Consider the following 17,848-nt stretch of genomic DNA (forward strand, 5'->3'; position numbering starts at 1 on the left):
TCTACGACATGATTTTTTTTTTACTGCAAGACACTGATTATACTTTTTCATCAAAATTTTTCATTTATTTGATATTTACTTCAAGAACAGTTTGCAGTAAGTACTGAGAATTTATTATTATTCAACAATTTTTGTGGACTCTTTTGGTACCGTTGAACAAAAAATTTAAATGTTCAACAAAATACAAATTTCTATCAGGTTGTATACAGACTTTTCCATTCTCAATTTTATTTTGCAAAATCAAGAAATCCTGACTATCGACTAAAAAGCAAGTTTTCAGCATTCCACAAAAATTTGTACACATGAAAATAAAGTAATCGTCAGTTATAAAACATTAAGCAAAACCTATTCCATGTCTGGATCTGTGACACTGCATGAAATTGGTTGATGTAACATATATAACTGAGCATAAATAATCATTCCCACACCAAATATCTAAATACATGGTTAGCATATATATTCAAAGAACCACAAAAGTTAAATATCTGATAAATTCGAACAAATGTTTAATTTTGTACCCTTTGGACCTCAACGTGGACCAATTTAATAATTTGGCCCAGAATTCTAAATCTAAATACATTAAAAGATTCAACATACCATCATTTACCTCTTATTTGACGAAAATGTTACTTGTATGAGTGTTGTAAAATTTCAAAACATTGCTAATAGGAAGTGGCTTCAAGGCACATATAAAATAAGCTCTCTCAATACATTTCAACATTAGTATGTTGCAGACTAAATGTTAAATCATTCCCTTTACTGGACAATGAAACAAATAGCCAAGGATAATTAAGGGGAAACAACTCATCAAAAACACACTAAATAAAATAAATTACCCAGTTAGACTAACCTGGAAATAAAAGTCCAATGTTTCCATCAAATTTGTTCCCTCTGGAAAACACTGAAAAATATTATAATATTCAAGGTAATAATCACATTTAAATGCACAGTCATCATGGCTTCTTAGTAAATTCTTTTTTTAATTGGTTAAAATTAGTCATGTGACTGTATACAGTTTTGATGCTTTTACAAAAACATGTATTTAAGGTAACAACCCTATTGCTACTATCTAGTCTGTATGTATTACTCTACATGAAAGAGTTCTAAATGTAATTACTCATGAACAATTATGGAAAAACAATGTTAAAACAGAATTAAATGTCTTAGTGAATGAGAAAAATCTTTTTAGGTCAGCAAAAAAATGTAAGATCTTCAATTTACGCATGCCAAAATTGTTGCAAGAATGAAATTGGATATTTTGAAAGAATTTAATCTATATTAATATTCATAATAATAATGTGACTCCAAATTCCAACACGCACTTAAAGTTTCCATTAGATATTCATATAGGAATTGGTTAAAGCAAATTGGAGTTATTGTACGAAGTGTTGATAGATGGACAGACATTGGTCTTTGGGTGGTGGTGTATAAAAATGAGAAGATAAAATATAGTGACCAGGATATTGGTATGAAAAAAAATAGATAAGGGATATACACCAACGTGAGAGCAAAGTAGCACAGAAAAACCTTAAGGACGTTTGCTACTCTGTTTAAAAATAACAAGCTTTTTAAAAGACTGTTATAAATTGAAAGCATATAAATAAAGAAACTAAAACAGCAAAAAAAAAATGGAGGGTCTGTGTGCTTGTTTTTCGAGATATAAGCTGTTGAAAATTTGGCGGGAAATAATTCTCTCTAGATTTTTCTTTCACTTAACATTGGCATCTTTTTTTATTAAAAAACTATGAAAAAATAACAAGGATTTCATAAGATTTTGAATTATGGCTTTTTAAGTAATATTTAATAAAAAGATGAAAAGAAAAGTAGGGGTTAGTGAGCAAATTTTTAAAATGTTAACACATGGGTAAAACCGGAGGATTCCGAAAATCTGGCAATAATTCAAAAAGTAGAGGAGCAAACATCCTTAAGACTAATAGACAGGTGTCTAAATTATATGTCTAGTTCTAAATTGTCCAGAGTTGAATTTCATCAGTGATCATTTAAGCCCTGCCATCAGCATTAAAGACCATATGTAACTAATTAAATTCTCTTCTAAACTCAAAAACTAAAATAAGCACAGAGAGTTGTCACATTGGCACTCATTACACATCTGCATATTTCTATGGAAAACTAACCACGATTACTGAACCGTGAAAATGATGTCAAGGTAAGGTGAACTTGCTGACCTTAAGATGATTTCAAAAACTAAACATAGTTCACCTGTAACTACACATAGATAACAGATAACTTTAAGTAACTTAAAAAACGAGGATTTTTAAAACTCAAGACTATGGAATTTCAGACCAAATACCAAATTATCTAATTATTCCTAAATACAAAAGCTGAGAAGTATGTGACACAAATTAGATAGTGGAAATGACAGCCAACAAACATGTCATACCTTATTTTCTCTCATATAATATCCCAAAGCAAAATTGCGGTCAGCTGTTTCTCTCTCAGATAAAAACCTATAAATAAATAAACAATAATTAAATTTTATAGTTTAGCCAATTGTTTAATACCTATTTCAAAATTTCAAATAGTCTACTCTCCAGTCATGCTTCATTGATTCCTATATAATCAACCAATTTTTTCCCATGTAAGGGGGAACCCAGCAAACCCCACCCTCACCCCCTGGATCCACCTATGCTTGGGCTGTTTTCTACTCTTTAGTTGGGTTGTTGTCTCTCGGACACATTCCCTGTTTCTATTAAATAATTTACTTGTTTAAGTAGGATGATTTCTTGTCTATAATCTACTTACACAGCATTATTGAATGCCAGATATTCTCCACCAGTCAATCTTTTAAACATCTTTGTAACCTGTAGTTATGAAGAAAAAATTGTTTTTTTTAGAACTTATGCAATAATTTGTAAGCTTTGTTTGATACTTTATAGCAGGTTATTTTCGACGGTGTAAAATTACACGATTTTCATTGAAAAAGGTATACAAAATAATTTGGAGGTTATTATTTTAATGGATTCAATACTTTTATCAATACCTTTGTATGCACATTTTTAAATTGGCAGAATTTATTTTGGCGATTTAGTTCTATCCCTGAAAATAAGCGAAAATTACACCCCGTTAAAATAGCCCACTATACAGTATTTAACTCTACAATTCAGTTTTCACAATCATTTTTTTTATTAACTGCAATGATCTTAATTGACACCGATTGGCAGTTCTAAGTAACAATTCTTTTAATCATAATTTGAGGTCAAAGTTTTTATACCAATATTTCTGTATAATTCATGTTTGAATTCATAATCCATGTTTGAATTAATAATACAATCATCCAACTAATTTATATCTATTTAATCAACATAATTGTGACAAGGTGTGCTATTGAGGACTTAACATGTATTACCTAAGTCCCTGTCATATTCTGAATTTGCCTGTTCTAAGATCTAGAGGAGCCTGTAACTCAGTGGTTGTGGTTTGTTGCTGTATATCATATTTTGTACATCAATCTGCCAGTTGATTTTCTACTTTGAATTATACACATTTTGCCATGTTGTGGTCCTTTATAAGCTTGCAATGAGATAGGGTTTGCTCATTGTCGAAGGACATACAGTGAACTATAGTTACAAACATCAGTATCATTTAGTCTTTGGTGAATAGATGTATTTTTGAAAATAATCTCTCATCTTCTTTCATGATATAGAAAGGACTAAACACTTAATCTGAGCAGTAAATAAAAAAACCTGCTAATTAAGGGGAGACAATCAATTCAAGTAATCAAAAATCATTTTTGATATAGTAGAAAGGAATAAATAAAAAGAAGTAGACTACTAAGTAGAGAAACTTGCATAATCAAACCTATCTGCAAGATTCATATTCTGCTTGAGTAAAGAACAGGTCAGAATGGCTCCAGCATTTATCATTGGGTTGTGTGGTTTATCTGAAATAAGTAATATAAATTCCTCTAACAAAAAACAGGCTACACAACTTCTTGTCACTGTAGTGGACTATAATATTTAAATTACAAGTACCTCAAAAAAATCTATCAATCTGTTTAAATAAATACAAGTGAAACTCATTTGCGAGCTACTGCTCACTGATGATACCCATGCCTAAATATTTCAGTAAACAGGAAGTTGTTTAGTGATGAATTTGAAAACACATCACACTGTATAGCTGAATGATATAAACCTTGTAACCAAATTTAAGAAATCCTTGTATTGTAGTTCCTAAGAAAAATGTGATGAATTACAAATTTGCATAACCGCATGCCTGTAACAGAGGCGGATTTAGAGGGGGGCCATTAGTCCCCCTCATTTTTTTGGTTGTTTGATTATAAAAGGAATCACTGAAGCATGACTGGAGCAGGTCCCCTCTTAAAATAGGCAGTCAGTGGGCCCCCACATCTGATTTTTTTTTTGGATCCGCCACTGTGTACTGTTCCATGTCCTCTTCTTACCATAGAGGGTAAGTAAGACCCAAAGGGCCTCACGCCTATGGATTTTACCAACCCTCTATGGATCGGTAAGGGGTCAGCACACCATAAACTGTAAACCAACTTATTATTGAGGATACTTTATTTCGCATTTTGTTCTTTCTATTCCACTTTGCGGTGATTTAATTTCGCGATATTCTTAATCATTTTATGTAGGAAATGAAAGATCCAAGTTTTACAAATTCGCGACAATTAATATTTGTGTTATCTTTTTACTCACAACTGACGCGAAAATAAATTAGTTGGTTTACAGTAACTTATATGAGAACTAATTCATTTTTTGGGACCCTTAATAGCTTACTGTTCGGTGTGAGCCAATGCTGCGTGTTGAAGACTGCACTTTGACCTATTCAATGCTATAATGTTTTTTCTTTGACAAATTGTGACATGAATGGAGAGTTTTCCCATGGGCACTCATACCACATCATCTTATATCTAATGAGTCCAAACAGTAAGAATTGATATACCTTGTCCTTGCGTTTAGAAGAAATGACTATTAGATATTTAACAAATATACCTTGTCCCTACGCTTTTAGACGTAGTAACTATTAGATATTTATCCAATGTACCTTGTCCTTGCACCTCTAGATGTAGTGACTATTAAATATTTTTTAACTATAATTTGTCCTTTCGGACAATGCTATGTACACAAATGAGATCAAGTTTAAATTTTTAGATCAAGTTTGAATTTGATAACTCTTGGAAGAATTCACATATATGTAATCCACTCAATGTTTCATTTCAAAGAGTCTAAATTTAACAGCTACATTTCAAATTAACCCCGTTAAATAATCAACCTTCTTTACACAAATTCCTCCTTAATTACATTTTCAATAATTCAGATAATTATATAAAATAAAAACAGTTTCTGATTACAAAACATAATCTGAGCAGTGATTTACATAGCTGCACAATTAAGGGGAGATAATCATTTCTAGTCATTTTTTTGTTTAAACACTGGAGAGCCTCTCTGGCCCAAGACCACAATTAATGACCCCGCTTTTCGTTGTCCACGAATATAGTTCCTTTTAATTAGAGTGTATTTTTCCTTAATTTTTTTTCTTTCCTTTCCTCACTCATTCCTTTATTCTTTTTGGGTGGAAATGAAAGAAGAGAGGTCAAATAAATTTTTGGAGGTTGTATTTTAACTGATTTTGATATGGAATGAGTGATTAGGTCAAGTGCAAAAAGGTGATATTTACAGTTTTCGGAACATCTGTTGACTTGTCAATAGGGGTATGGATGTGTATTGGCTAAATTTGTAAAAGTGATTGCTTCAATCTTTCTGAATTTTGGATATATATTTGGACTAGGACAATACATTACACACACAAAAAATTGGACAAAAGTGCATGGTGCAATTTTTTTAATGATGCAAAAGGTTATAAAGAACTGATAGAGGAATTAATTGTGGTCTGTGGCCTAAGAGGTGCATTTCAGCAAATTTAGAATTTTTACTTTGGCATCTTTTCTGAATGATCTATTGGTATTGATTTGTCAAACTATATGAGAAGAAATGATTTTCACTTTCATTTGATAGAAATTTTGTGAAAAAGTCACTTTTCAGGTTAAATGCCTAAAATGTAGCTTTTTCACTTTTTTCACTATTTTTTCAAAAACAGCATGCTTAATTTCTCTCTGACAGTTTTTTTCTGATATCTATTTGTGTTTGTGGTATTTATTTCAGTTGTTTAACTTATTTGTGAACTCTGAACACAAAAAAAAGTAGATAAAAACATAAAAAGAGTGCAAAATGTGCTGTTTTAATAGTCTAAGTCTAACGGTCAGTATACGCAGCAGGTGAAATGTGAAGTTCTATGCACTTAAAAGTTGTATTCCAAAAGAGATTGCACTGAACCTACATCAAAAACATTTATTACTGGTTGCTTAACCATTTCTGTTTCACAGACTACCTTTACTTTCTTCTGTTCGATAGCTAGTGGTTTAAATATTGGCCTTTTGAGGCTGACATTTCATTCAGTTTTTAAACAGTAAAGTTAATAAACTTTGCATCAGACCATACTGTCTGCATATATAGTTGAAAGTGACAGTCTTGTTACATCCAGGCTCCATGTTTTATCATATCTGAGCACAGATTTTAGCAAAAAGAAGTATATCTCCATCTCCCATATCATTTATATGCTTTTAAATATGCAAATGTGGGGAACGGCCTAAACTGGCAATCTGTTTTTTTAAGCATAACATTGCTAAAGACCATTTTATCCACATGCGTTATGCTATTTGAAACTTATATTTCCATCAAAAGTACATTTATAACCTGTTAAAGTTTGTTTAATAACTTAACAACTTCAGAAAATTGTGGTAAGTGAAAAATATTACATTTGATATAAGGCCTCACCCTAATTGAAAACCTCTATTTTTTGGCACAGGCTCATATAAAATTAACTTCTGTCCATTTTGCATAAGTCTGATACATGAAATATGCTTTCTGTTGCTTTAAATAGATGTTAACTTATACATAGAGACATTAAAAAGTGTTAGTTTTGGTATCTTTTGGTTTTTAGAAGCTCAAATTTGATAGTTTTAATTGTTTTAATTCAACGCCACAATTCAGCACCCAAAATTCACATATAAAAAATGCCACATTTTTTTTATTTGGTATCATATGGCTTTGAAACTTTGTAACATGTTTTATAATATACTAAGCTTGAATCATGCCAAGTTTTATTAGAATTGGTCAAGTTTTAGGCCCCTAATAGGCCCAAGACCACAATTAATGACCCCGCTTTTCGTTGTCCACGAATATAGTTCCTTTTAATTAGAGTGTATTTTTCCTTAATTTTTTTTCTTTCCTTTCCTCACTCATTCCTTTATTCTTTTTGGGTGGAAATGAAAGAAGAGAGGTCAAATAAATTTTTGGAGGTTGTATTTTAACTGATTTTGATATGGAATGAGTGATTAGGTCAAGTGCAAAAAGGTGATATTTACAGTTTTCGGAACATCTCTTGACTTGTCAATAGGGGTATGGATGTGTATTGGCTAAATTTGTAAAAGTGATTGCTTCAATCTTTCTGAATTTTGGATATATATTTGGACTAGGACAATACATTACACACACAAAAAATTGGACAAAAGTGCATGGTGCAATTTTTTTAATGATGCAAAAGGTTATAAAGAACTGATAGAGGAATTAATTGTGGTCTGTGGCCTAAGAGGTGCATTTCAGCAAATTTAGAATTTTTACTTTGGCATCTTTTCTGAATGATCTATTGGTATTGATTTGTCAAACTATATGAGAAGAAATGATTTTCACTTTCATTTGATAGAAATTTTGTGAAAAAGTCACTTTTCAGGTTAAATGCCTAAAATGTAGCTTTTTCACTTTTTTCACTATTTTTTCAAAAACAGCATGCTTAATTTCTCTCTGACAGTTTTTTTCTGATATCTATTTGTGTTTGTGGTATTTATTTCAGTTGTTTAACTTATTTGTGAACTCTGAACACAAAAAAAAGTAGATAAAAACATAAAAAGAGTGCAAAATGTGCTGTTTTAATAGTCTAAGTCTAACGGTCAGTATACGCAGCAGGTGAAATGTGAAGTTCTATGCACTTAAAAGTTGTATTCCAAAAGAGATTGCACTGAACCTACATCAAAAACATTTATTACTGGTTGCTTAACCATTTCTGTTTCACAGACTACCTTTACTTTCTTCTGTTCGATAGCTAGTGGTTTAAATATTGGCCTTTTGAGGCTGACATTTCATTCAGTTTTTAAACAGTAAAGTTAATAAACTTTGCATCAGACCATACTGTCTGCATATATAGTTGAAAGTGACAGTCTTGTTACATCCAGGCTCCATGTTTTATCATATCTGAGCACAGATTTTAGCAAAAAGAAGTATATCTCCATCTCCCATATCATTTATATGCTTTTAAATATGCAAATGTGGGGAACGGCCTAAACTGGCAATCTGTTTTTTTAAGCATAACATTGCTAAAGACCATTTTATCCACATGCGTTATGCTATTTGAAACTTATATTTCCATCAAAAGTACATTTATAACCTGTTAAAGTTTGTTTAATAACTTAACAACTTCAGAAAATTGTGGTAAGTGAAAAATATTACATTTGATATAAGGCCTCACCCTAATTGAAAACCTCTATTTTTTGGCACAGGCTCATATAAAATTAACTTCTGTCCATTTTGCATAAGTCTGATACATGAAATATGCTTTCTGTTGCTTTAAATAGATGTTAACTTATACATAGAGACATTAAAAAGTGTTAGTTTTGGTATCTTTTGGTTTTTAGAAGCTCAAATTTGATAGTTTTAATTGTTTTAATTCAACGCCACAATTCAGCACCCAAAATTCACATATAAAAAATGCCACATTTTTTTTATTTGGTATCATATGGCTTTGAAACTTTGTAACATGTTTTATAATATACTAAGCTTGAATCATGCCAAGTTTTATTAGAATTGGTCAAGTTTTAGGCCCCTAATAGGCCCAAGACCACAATTAATGACCCCGCTTTTCGTTGTCCACGAATATAGTTCCTTTTAATTAGAGTGTATTTTTCCTTAATTTTTTTTCTTTCCTTTCCTCACTCATTCCTTTATTCTTTTTGGGTGGAAATGAAAGAAGAGAGGTCAAATAAATTTTTGGAGGTTGTATTTTAACTGATTTTGATATGGAATGAGTGATTAGGTCAAGTGCAAAAAGGTGATATTTACAGTTTTCGGAACATCTCTTGACTTGTCAATAGGGGTATGGATGTGTATTGGCTAAATTTGTAAAAGTGATTGCTTCAATCTTTCTGAATTTTGGATATATATTTGGACTAGGACAATACATTACACACACAAAAAATTGGACAAAAGTGCATGGTGCAATTTTTTTAATGATGCAAAAGGTTATAAAGAACTGATAGAGGAATTAATTGTGGTCTGTGGCCTAAGAGGTGCATTTCAGCAAATTTAGAATTTTTACTTTGGCATCTTTTCTGAATGATCTATTGGTATTGATTTGTCAAACTATATGAGAAGAAATGATTTTCACTTTCATTTGATAGAAATTTTGTGAAAAAGTCACTTTTCAGGTTAAATGCCTAAAATGTAGCTTTTTCACTTTTTTCACTATTTTTTCAAAAACAGCATGCTTAATTTCTCTCTGACAGTTTTTTTCTGATATCTATTTGTGTTTGTGGTATTTATTTCAGTTGTTTAACTTATTTGTGAACTCTGAACACAAAAAAAAGTAGATAAAAACATAAAAAGAGTGCAAAATGTGCTGTTTTAATAGTCTAAGTCTAACGGTCAGTATACGCAGCAGGTGAAATGTGAAGTTCTATGCACTTAAAAGTTGTATTCCAAAAGAGATTGCACTGAACCTACATCAAAAACATTTATTACTGGTTGCTTAACCATTTCTGTTTCACAGACTACCTTTACTTTCTTCTGTTCGATAGCTAGTGGTTTAAATATTGGCCTTTTGAGGCTGACATTTCATTCAGTTTTTAAACAGTAAAGTTAATAAACTTTGCATCAGACCATACTGTCTGCATATATAGTTGAAAGTGACAGTCTTGTTACATCCAGGCTCCATGTTTTATCATATCTGAGCACAGATTTTAGCAAAAAGAAGTATATCTCCATCTCCCATATCATTTATATGCTTTTAAATATGCAAATGTGGGGAACGGCCTAAACTGGCAATCTGTTTTTTTAAGCATAACATTGCTAAAGACCATTTTATCCACATGCGTTATGCTATTTGAAACTTATATTTCCATCAAAAGTACATTTATAACCTGTTAAAGTTTGTTTAATAACTTAACAACTTCAGAAAATTGTGGTAAGTGAAAAATATTACATTTGATATAAGGCCTCACCCTAATTGAAAACCTCTATTTTTTGGCACAGGCTCATATAAAATTAACTTCTGTCCATTTTGCATAAGTCTGATACATGAAATATGCTTTCTGTTGCTTTAAATAGATGTTAACTTATACATAGAGACATTAAAAAGTGTTAGTTTTGGTATCTTTTGGTTTTTAGAAGCTCAAATTTGATAGTTTTAATTGTTTTAATTCAACGCCACAATTCAGCACCCAAAATTCACATATAAAAAATGCCACATTTTTTTTATTTGGTATCATATGGCTTTGAAACTTTGTAACATGTTTTATAATATACTAAGCTTGAATCATGCCAAGTTTTATTAGAATTGGTCAAGTTTTAGGCCCCTAATAGGCCCAAGACCACAATTAATGACCCCGCTTTTCGTTGTCCACGAATATAGTTCCTTTTAATTAGAGTGTATTTTTCCTTAATTTTTTTTCTTTCCTTTCCTCACTCATTCCTTTATTCTTTTTGGGTGGAAATGAAAGAAGAGAGGTCAAATAAATTTTTGGAGGTTGTATTTTAACTGATTTTGATATGGAATGAGTGATTAGGTCAAGTGCAAAAAGGTGATATTTACAGTTTTCGGAACATCTCTTGACTTGTCAATAGGGGTATGGATGTGTATTGGCTAAATTTGTAAAAGTGATTGCTTCAATCTTTCTGAATTTTGGATATATATTTGGACTAGGACAATACATTACACACACAAAAAATTGGACAAAAGTGCATGGTGCAATTTTTTTAATGATGCAAAAGGTTATAAAGAACTGATAGAGGAATTAATTGTGGTCTGTGGCCTAAGAGGTGCATTTCAGCAAATTTAGAATTTTTACTTTGGCATCTTTTCTGAATGATCTATTGGTATTGATTTGTCAAACTATATGAGAAGAAATGATTTTCACTTTCATTTGATAGAAATTTTGTGAAAAAGTCACTTTTCAGGTTAAATGCCTAAAATGTAGCTTTTTCACTTTTTTCACTATTTTTTCAAAAACAGCATGCTTAATTTCTCTCTGACAGTTTTTTTCTGATATCTATTTGTGTTTGTGGTATTTATTTCAGTTGTTTAACTTATTTGTGAACTCTGAACACAAAAAAAAGTAGATAAAAACATAAAAAGAGTGCAAAATGTGCTGTTTTAATAGTCTAAGTCTAACGGTCAGTATACGCAGCAGGTGAAATGTGAAGTTCTATGCACTTAAAAGTTGTATTCCAAAAGAGATTGCACTGAACCTACATCAAAAACATTTATTACTGGTTGCTTAACCATTTCTGTTTCACAGACTACCTTTACTTTCTTCTGTTCGATAGCTAGTGGTTTAAATATTGGCCTTTTGAGGCTGACATTTCATTCAGTTTTTAAACAGTAAAGTTAATAAACTTTGCATCAGACCATACTGTCTGCATATATAGTTGAAAGTGACAGTCTTGTTACATCCAGGCTCCATGTTTTATCATATCTGAGCACAGATTTTAGCAAAAAGAAGTATATCTCCATCTCCCATATCATTTATATGCTTTTAAATATGCAAATGTGGGGAACGGCCTAAACTGGCAATCTGTTTTTTTAAGCATAACATTGCTAAAGACCATTTTATCCACATGCGTTATGCTATTTGAAACTTATATTTCCATCAAAAGTACATTTATAACCTGTTAAAGTTTGTTTAATAACTTAACAACTTCAGAAAATTGTGGTAAGTGAAAAATATTACATTTGATATAAGGCCTCACCCTAATTGAAAACCTCTATTTTTTGGCACAGGCTCATATAAAATTAACTTCTGTCCATTTTGCATAAGTCTGATACATGAAATATGCTTTCTGTTGCTTTAAATAGATGTTAACTTATACATAGAGACATTAAAAAGTGTTAGTTTTGGTATCTTTTGGTTTTTAGAAGCTCAAATTTGATAGTTTTAATTGTTTTAATTCAACGCCACAATTCAGCACCCAAAATTCACATATAAAAAATGCCACATTTTTTTTATTTGGTATCATATGGCTTTGAAACTTTGTAACATGTTTTATAATATACTAAGCTTGAATCATGCCAAGTTTTATTAGAATTGGTCAAGTTTTAGGCCCCTAATAGGCCCAAGACCACAATTAATGACCCCGCTTTTCGTTGTCCACGAATATAGTTCCTTTTAATTAGAGTGTATTTTTCCTTAATTTTTTTTCTTTCCTTTCCTCACTCATTCCTTTATTCTTTTTGGGTGGAAATGAAAGAAGAGAGGTCAAATAAATTTTTGGAGGTTGTATTTTAACTGATTTTGATATGGAATGAGTGATTAGGTCAAGTGCAAAAAGGTGATATTTACAGTTTTCGGAACATCTCTTGACTTGTCAATAGGGGTATGGATGTGTATTGGCTAAATTTGTAAAAGTGATTGCTTCAATCTTTCTGAATTTTGGATATATATTTGGACTAGGACAATACATTACACACACAAAAAATTGGACAAAAGTGCATGGTGCAATTTTTTTAATGATGCAAAAGGTTATAAAGAACTGATAGAGGAATTAATTGTGGTCTGTGGCCTAAGAGGTGCATTTCAGCAAATTTAGAATTTTTACTTTGGCATCTTTTCTGAATGATCTATTGGTATTGATTTGTCAAACTATATGAGAAGAAATGATTTTCACTTTCATTTGATAGAAATTTTGTGAAAAAGTCACTTTTCAGGTTAAATGCCTAAAATGTAGCTTTTTCACTTTTTTCACTATTTTTTCAAAAACAGCATGCTTAATTTCTCTCTGACAGTTTTTTTCTGATATCTATTTGTGTTTGTGGTATTTATTTCAGTTGTTTAACTTATTTGTGAACTCTGAACACAAAAAAAAGTAGATAAAAACATAAAAAGAGTGCAAAATGTGCTGTTTTAATAGTCTAAGTCTAACGGTCAGTATACGCAGCAGGTGAAATGTGAAGTTCTATGCACTTAAAAGTTGTATTCCAAAAGAGATTGCACTGAACCTACATCAAAAACATTTATTACTGGTTGCTTAACCATTTCTGTTTCACAGACTACCTTTACTTTCTTCTGTTCGATAGCTAGTGGTTTAAATATTGGCCTTTTGAGGCTGACATTTCATTCAGTTTTTAAACAGTAAAGTTAATAAACTTTGCATCAGACCATACTGTCTGCATATATAGTTGAAAGTGACAGTCTTGTTACATCCAGGCTCCATGTTTTATCATATCTGAGCACAGATTTTAGCAAAAAGAAGTATATCTCCATCTCCCATATCATTTATATGCTTTTAAATATGCAAATGTGGGGAACGGCCTAAACTGGCAATCTGTTTTTTTAAGCATAACATTGCTAAAGACCATTTTATCCACATGCGTTATGCTATTTGAAACTTATATTTCCATCAAAAGTACATTTATAACCTGTTAAAGTTTGTTTAATAACTTAACAACTTCAGAAAATTGTGGTAAGTGAAAAATATTACATTTGATATAAGGCCTCACCCTAATTGAAAACCTCTATTTTTTGGCACAGGCTCATATAAAATTAACTTCTGTCCATTTTGCATAAGTCTGATACATGAAATATGCTTTCTGTTGCTTTAAATAGATGTTAACTTATACATAGAGACATTAAAAAGTGTTAGTTTTGGTATCTTTTGGTTTTTAGAAGCTCAAATTTGATAGTTTTAATTGTTTTAATTCAACGCCACAATTCAGCACCCAAAATTCACATATAAAAAATGCCACATTTTTTTTATTTGGTATCATATGGCTTTGAAACTTTGTAACATGTTTTATAATATACTAAGCTTGAATCATGCCAAGTTTTATTAGAATTGGTCAAGTTTTAGGCCCCTAATAGGCCCAAGACCACAATTAATGACCCCGCTTTTCGTTGTCCACGAATATAGTTCCTTTTAATTAGAGTGTATTTTTCCTTAATTTTTTTTCTTTCCTTTCCTCACTCATTCCTTTATTCTTTTTGGGTGGAAATGAAAGAAGAGAGGTCAAATAAATTTTTGGAGGTTGTATTTTAACTGATTTTGATATGGAATGAGTGATTAGGTCAAGTGCAAAAAGGTGATATTTACAGTTTTCGGAACATCTCTTGACTTGTCAATAGGGGTATGGATGTGTATTGGCTAAATTTGTAAAAGTGATTGCTTCAATCTTTCTGAATTTTGGATATATATTTGGACTAGGACAATACATTACACACACAAAAAATTGGACAAAAGTGCATGGTGCAATTTTTTTAATGATGCAAAAGGTTATAAAGAACTGATAGAGGAATTAATTGTGGTCTGTGGCCTAAGAGGTGCATTTCAGCAAATTTAGAATTTTTACTTTGGCATCTTTTCTGAATGATCTATTGGTATTGATTTGTCAAACTATATGAGAAGAAATGATTTTCACTTTCATTTGATAGAAATTTTGTGAAAAAGTCACTTTTCAGGTTAAATGCCTAAAATGTAGCTTTTTCACTTTTTTCACTATTTTTTCAAAAACAGCATGCTTAATTTCTCTCTGACAGTTTTTTTCTGATATCTATTTGTGTTTGTGGTATTTATTTCAGTTGTTTAACTTATTTGTGAACTCTGAACACAAAAAAAAGTAGATAAAAACATAAAAAGAGTGCAAAATGTGCTGTTTTAATAGTCTAAGTCTAACGGTCAGTATACGCAGCAGGTGAAATGTGAAGTTCTATGCACTTAAAAGTTGTATTCCAAAAGAGATTGCACTGAACCTACATCAAAAACATTTATTACTGGTTGCTTAACCATTTCTGTTTCACAGACTACCTTTACTTTCTTCTGTTCGATAGCTAGTGGTTTAAATATTGGCCTTTTGAGGCTGACATTTCATTCAGTTTTTAAACAGTAAAGTTAATAAACTTTGCATCAGACCATACTGTCTGCATATATAGTTGAAAGTGACAGTCTTGTTACATCCAGGCTCCATGTTTTATCATATCTGAGCACAGATTTTAGCAAAAAGAAGTATATCTCCATCTCCCATATCATTTATATGCTTTTAAATATGCAAATGTGGGGAACGGCCTAAACTGGCAATCTGTTTTTTTAAGCATAACATTGCTAAAGACCATTTTATCCACATGCGTTATGCTATTTGAAACTTATATTTCCATCAAAAGTACATTTATAACCTGTTAAAGTTTGTTTAATAACTTAACAACTTCAGAAAATTGTGGTAAGTGAAAAATATTACATTTGATATAAGGCCTCACCCTAATTGAAAACCTCTATTTTTTGGCACAGGCTCATATAAAATTAACTTCTGTCCATTTTGCATAAGTCTGATACATGAAATATGCTTTCTGTTGCTTTAAATAGATGTTAACTTATACATAGAGACATTAAAAAGTGTTAGTTTTGGTATCTTTTGGTTTTTAGAAGCTCAAATTTGATAGTTTTAATTGTTTTAATTCAACGCCACAATTCAGCACCCAAAATTCACATATAAAAAATGCCACATTTTTTTTATTTGGTATCATATGGCTTTGAAACTTTGTAACATGTTTTATAATATACTAAGCTTGAATCATGCCAAGTTTTATTAGAATTGGTCAAGTTTTAGGCCCCTAATAGGCCCAAGACCACAATTAATGACCCCGCTTTTCGTTGTCCACGAATATAGTTCCTTTTAATTAGAGTGTATTTTTCCTTAATTTTTTTTCTTTCCTTTCCTCACTCATTCCTTTATTCTTTTTGGGTGGAAATGAAAGAAGAGAGGTCAAATAAATTTTTGGAGGTTGTATTTTAACTGATTTTGATATGGAATGAGTGATTAGGTCAAGTGCAAAAAGGTGATATTTACAGTTTTCGGAACATCTCTTGACTTGTCAATAGGGGTATGGATGTGTATTGGCTAAATTTGTAAAAGTGATTGCTTCAATCTTTCTGAATTTTGGATATATATTTGGACTAGGACAATACATTACACACACAAAAAATTGGACAAAAGTGCATGGTGCAATTTTTTTAATGATGCAAAAGGTTATAAAGAACTGATAGAGGAATTAATTGTGGTCTGTGGCCTAAGAGGTGCATTTCAGCAAATTTAGAATTTTTACTTTGGCATCTTTTCTGAATGATCTATTGGTATTGATTTGTCAAACTATATGAGAAGAAATGATTTTCACTTTCATTTGATAGAAATTTTGTGAAAAAGTCACTTTTCAGGTTAAATGCCTAAAATGTAGCTTTTTCACTTTTTTCACTATTTTTTCAAAAACAGCATGCTTAATTTCTCTCTGACAGTTTTTTTCTGATATCTATTTGTGTTTGTGGTATTTATTTCAGTTGTTTAACTTATTTGTGAACTCTGAACACAAAAAAAAGTAGATAAAAACATAAAAAGAGTGCAAAATGTGCTGTTTTAATAGTCTAAGTCTAACGGTCAGTATACGCAGCAGGTGAAATGTGAAGTTCTATGCACTTAAAAGTTGTATTCCAAAAGAGATTGCACTGAACCTACATCAAAAACATTTATTACTGGTTGCTTAACCATTTCTGTTTCACAGACTACCTTTACTTTCTTCTGTTCGATAGCTAGTGGTTTAAATATTGGCCTTTTGAGGCTGACATTTCATTCAGTTTTTAAACAGTAAAGTTAATAAACTTTGCATCAGACCATACTGTCTGCATATATAGTTGAAAGTGACAGTCTTGTTACATCCAGGCTCCATGTTTTATCATATCTGAGCACAGATTTTAGCAAAAAGAAGTATATCTCCATCTCCCATATCATTTATATGCTTTTAAATATGCAAATGTGGGGAACGGCCTAAACTGGCAATCTGTTTTTTTAAGCATAACATTGCTAAAGACCATTTTATCCACATGCGTTATGCTATTTGAAACTTATATTTCCATCAAAAGTACATTTATAACCTGTTAAAGTTTGTTTAATAACTTAACAACTTCAGAAAATTGTGGTAAGTGAAAAATATTACATTTGATATAAGGCCTCACCCTAATTGAAAACCTCTATTTTTTGGCACAGGCTCATATAAAATTAACTTCTGTCCATTTTGCATAAGTCTGATACATGAAATATGCTTTCTGTTGCTTTAAATAGATGTTAACTTATACATAGAGACATTAAAAAGTGTTAGTTTTGGTATCTTTTGGTTTTTAGAAGCTCAAATTTGATAGTTTTAATTGTTTTAATTCAACGCCACAATTCAGCACCCAAAATTCACATATAAAAAATGCCACATTTTTTTTATTTGGTATCATATGGCTTTGAAACTTTGTAACATGTTTTATAATATACTAAGCTTGAATCATGCCAAGTTTTATTAGAATTGGTCAAGTTTTAGGCCCCTAATAGGCCCAAGACCACAATTAATGACCCCGCTTTTCGTTGTCCACGAATATAGTTCCTTTTAATTAGAGTGTATTTTTCCTTAATTTTTTTTCTTTCCTTTCCTCACTCATTCCTTTATTCTTTTTGGGTGGAAATGAAAGAAGAGAGGTCAAATAAATTTTTGGAGGTTGTATTTTAACTGATTTTGATATGG

General features: G+C 31.1%; 1 protein-coding gene across 1 annotated transcript in view; it reads right to left on the reverse strand.

Annotated features, from left to right (window-relative positions):
- The window catches only part of LOC143053869 (glutaminase kidney isoform, mitochondrial-like), a 62,976-nt gene that overhangs the window by 14,701 nt on the left and 30,427 nt on the right, over nt 1-17,848 (reverse strand). Inside the window, exons 8-11 of the mRNA XM_076226660.1 lie at nt 3,810-3,901; nt 2,764-2,822; nt 2,402-2,468; nt 851-901 (exon numbers count right to left, since the gene is read on the reverse strand). Coding sequence (XP_076082775.1) covers nt 851-901; nt 2,402-2,468; nt 2,764-2,822; nt 3,810-3,901 — 269 coding nt within the window. The remainder of the gene's footprint in view (nt 1-850; nt 902-2,401; nt 2,469-2,763; nt 2,823-3,809; nt 3,902-17,848) is intronic.

The sequence above is a fragment of the Mytilus galloprovincialis genome, chromosome 12 (genome assembly GCF_965363235.1).
Source record: "Mytilus galloprovincialis chromosome 12, xbMytGall1.hap1.1, whole genome shotgun sequence".
NCBI lineage: Eukaryota > Metazoa > Mollusca > Bivalvia > Mytilida > Mytilidae > Mytilus > Mytilus galloprovincialis.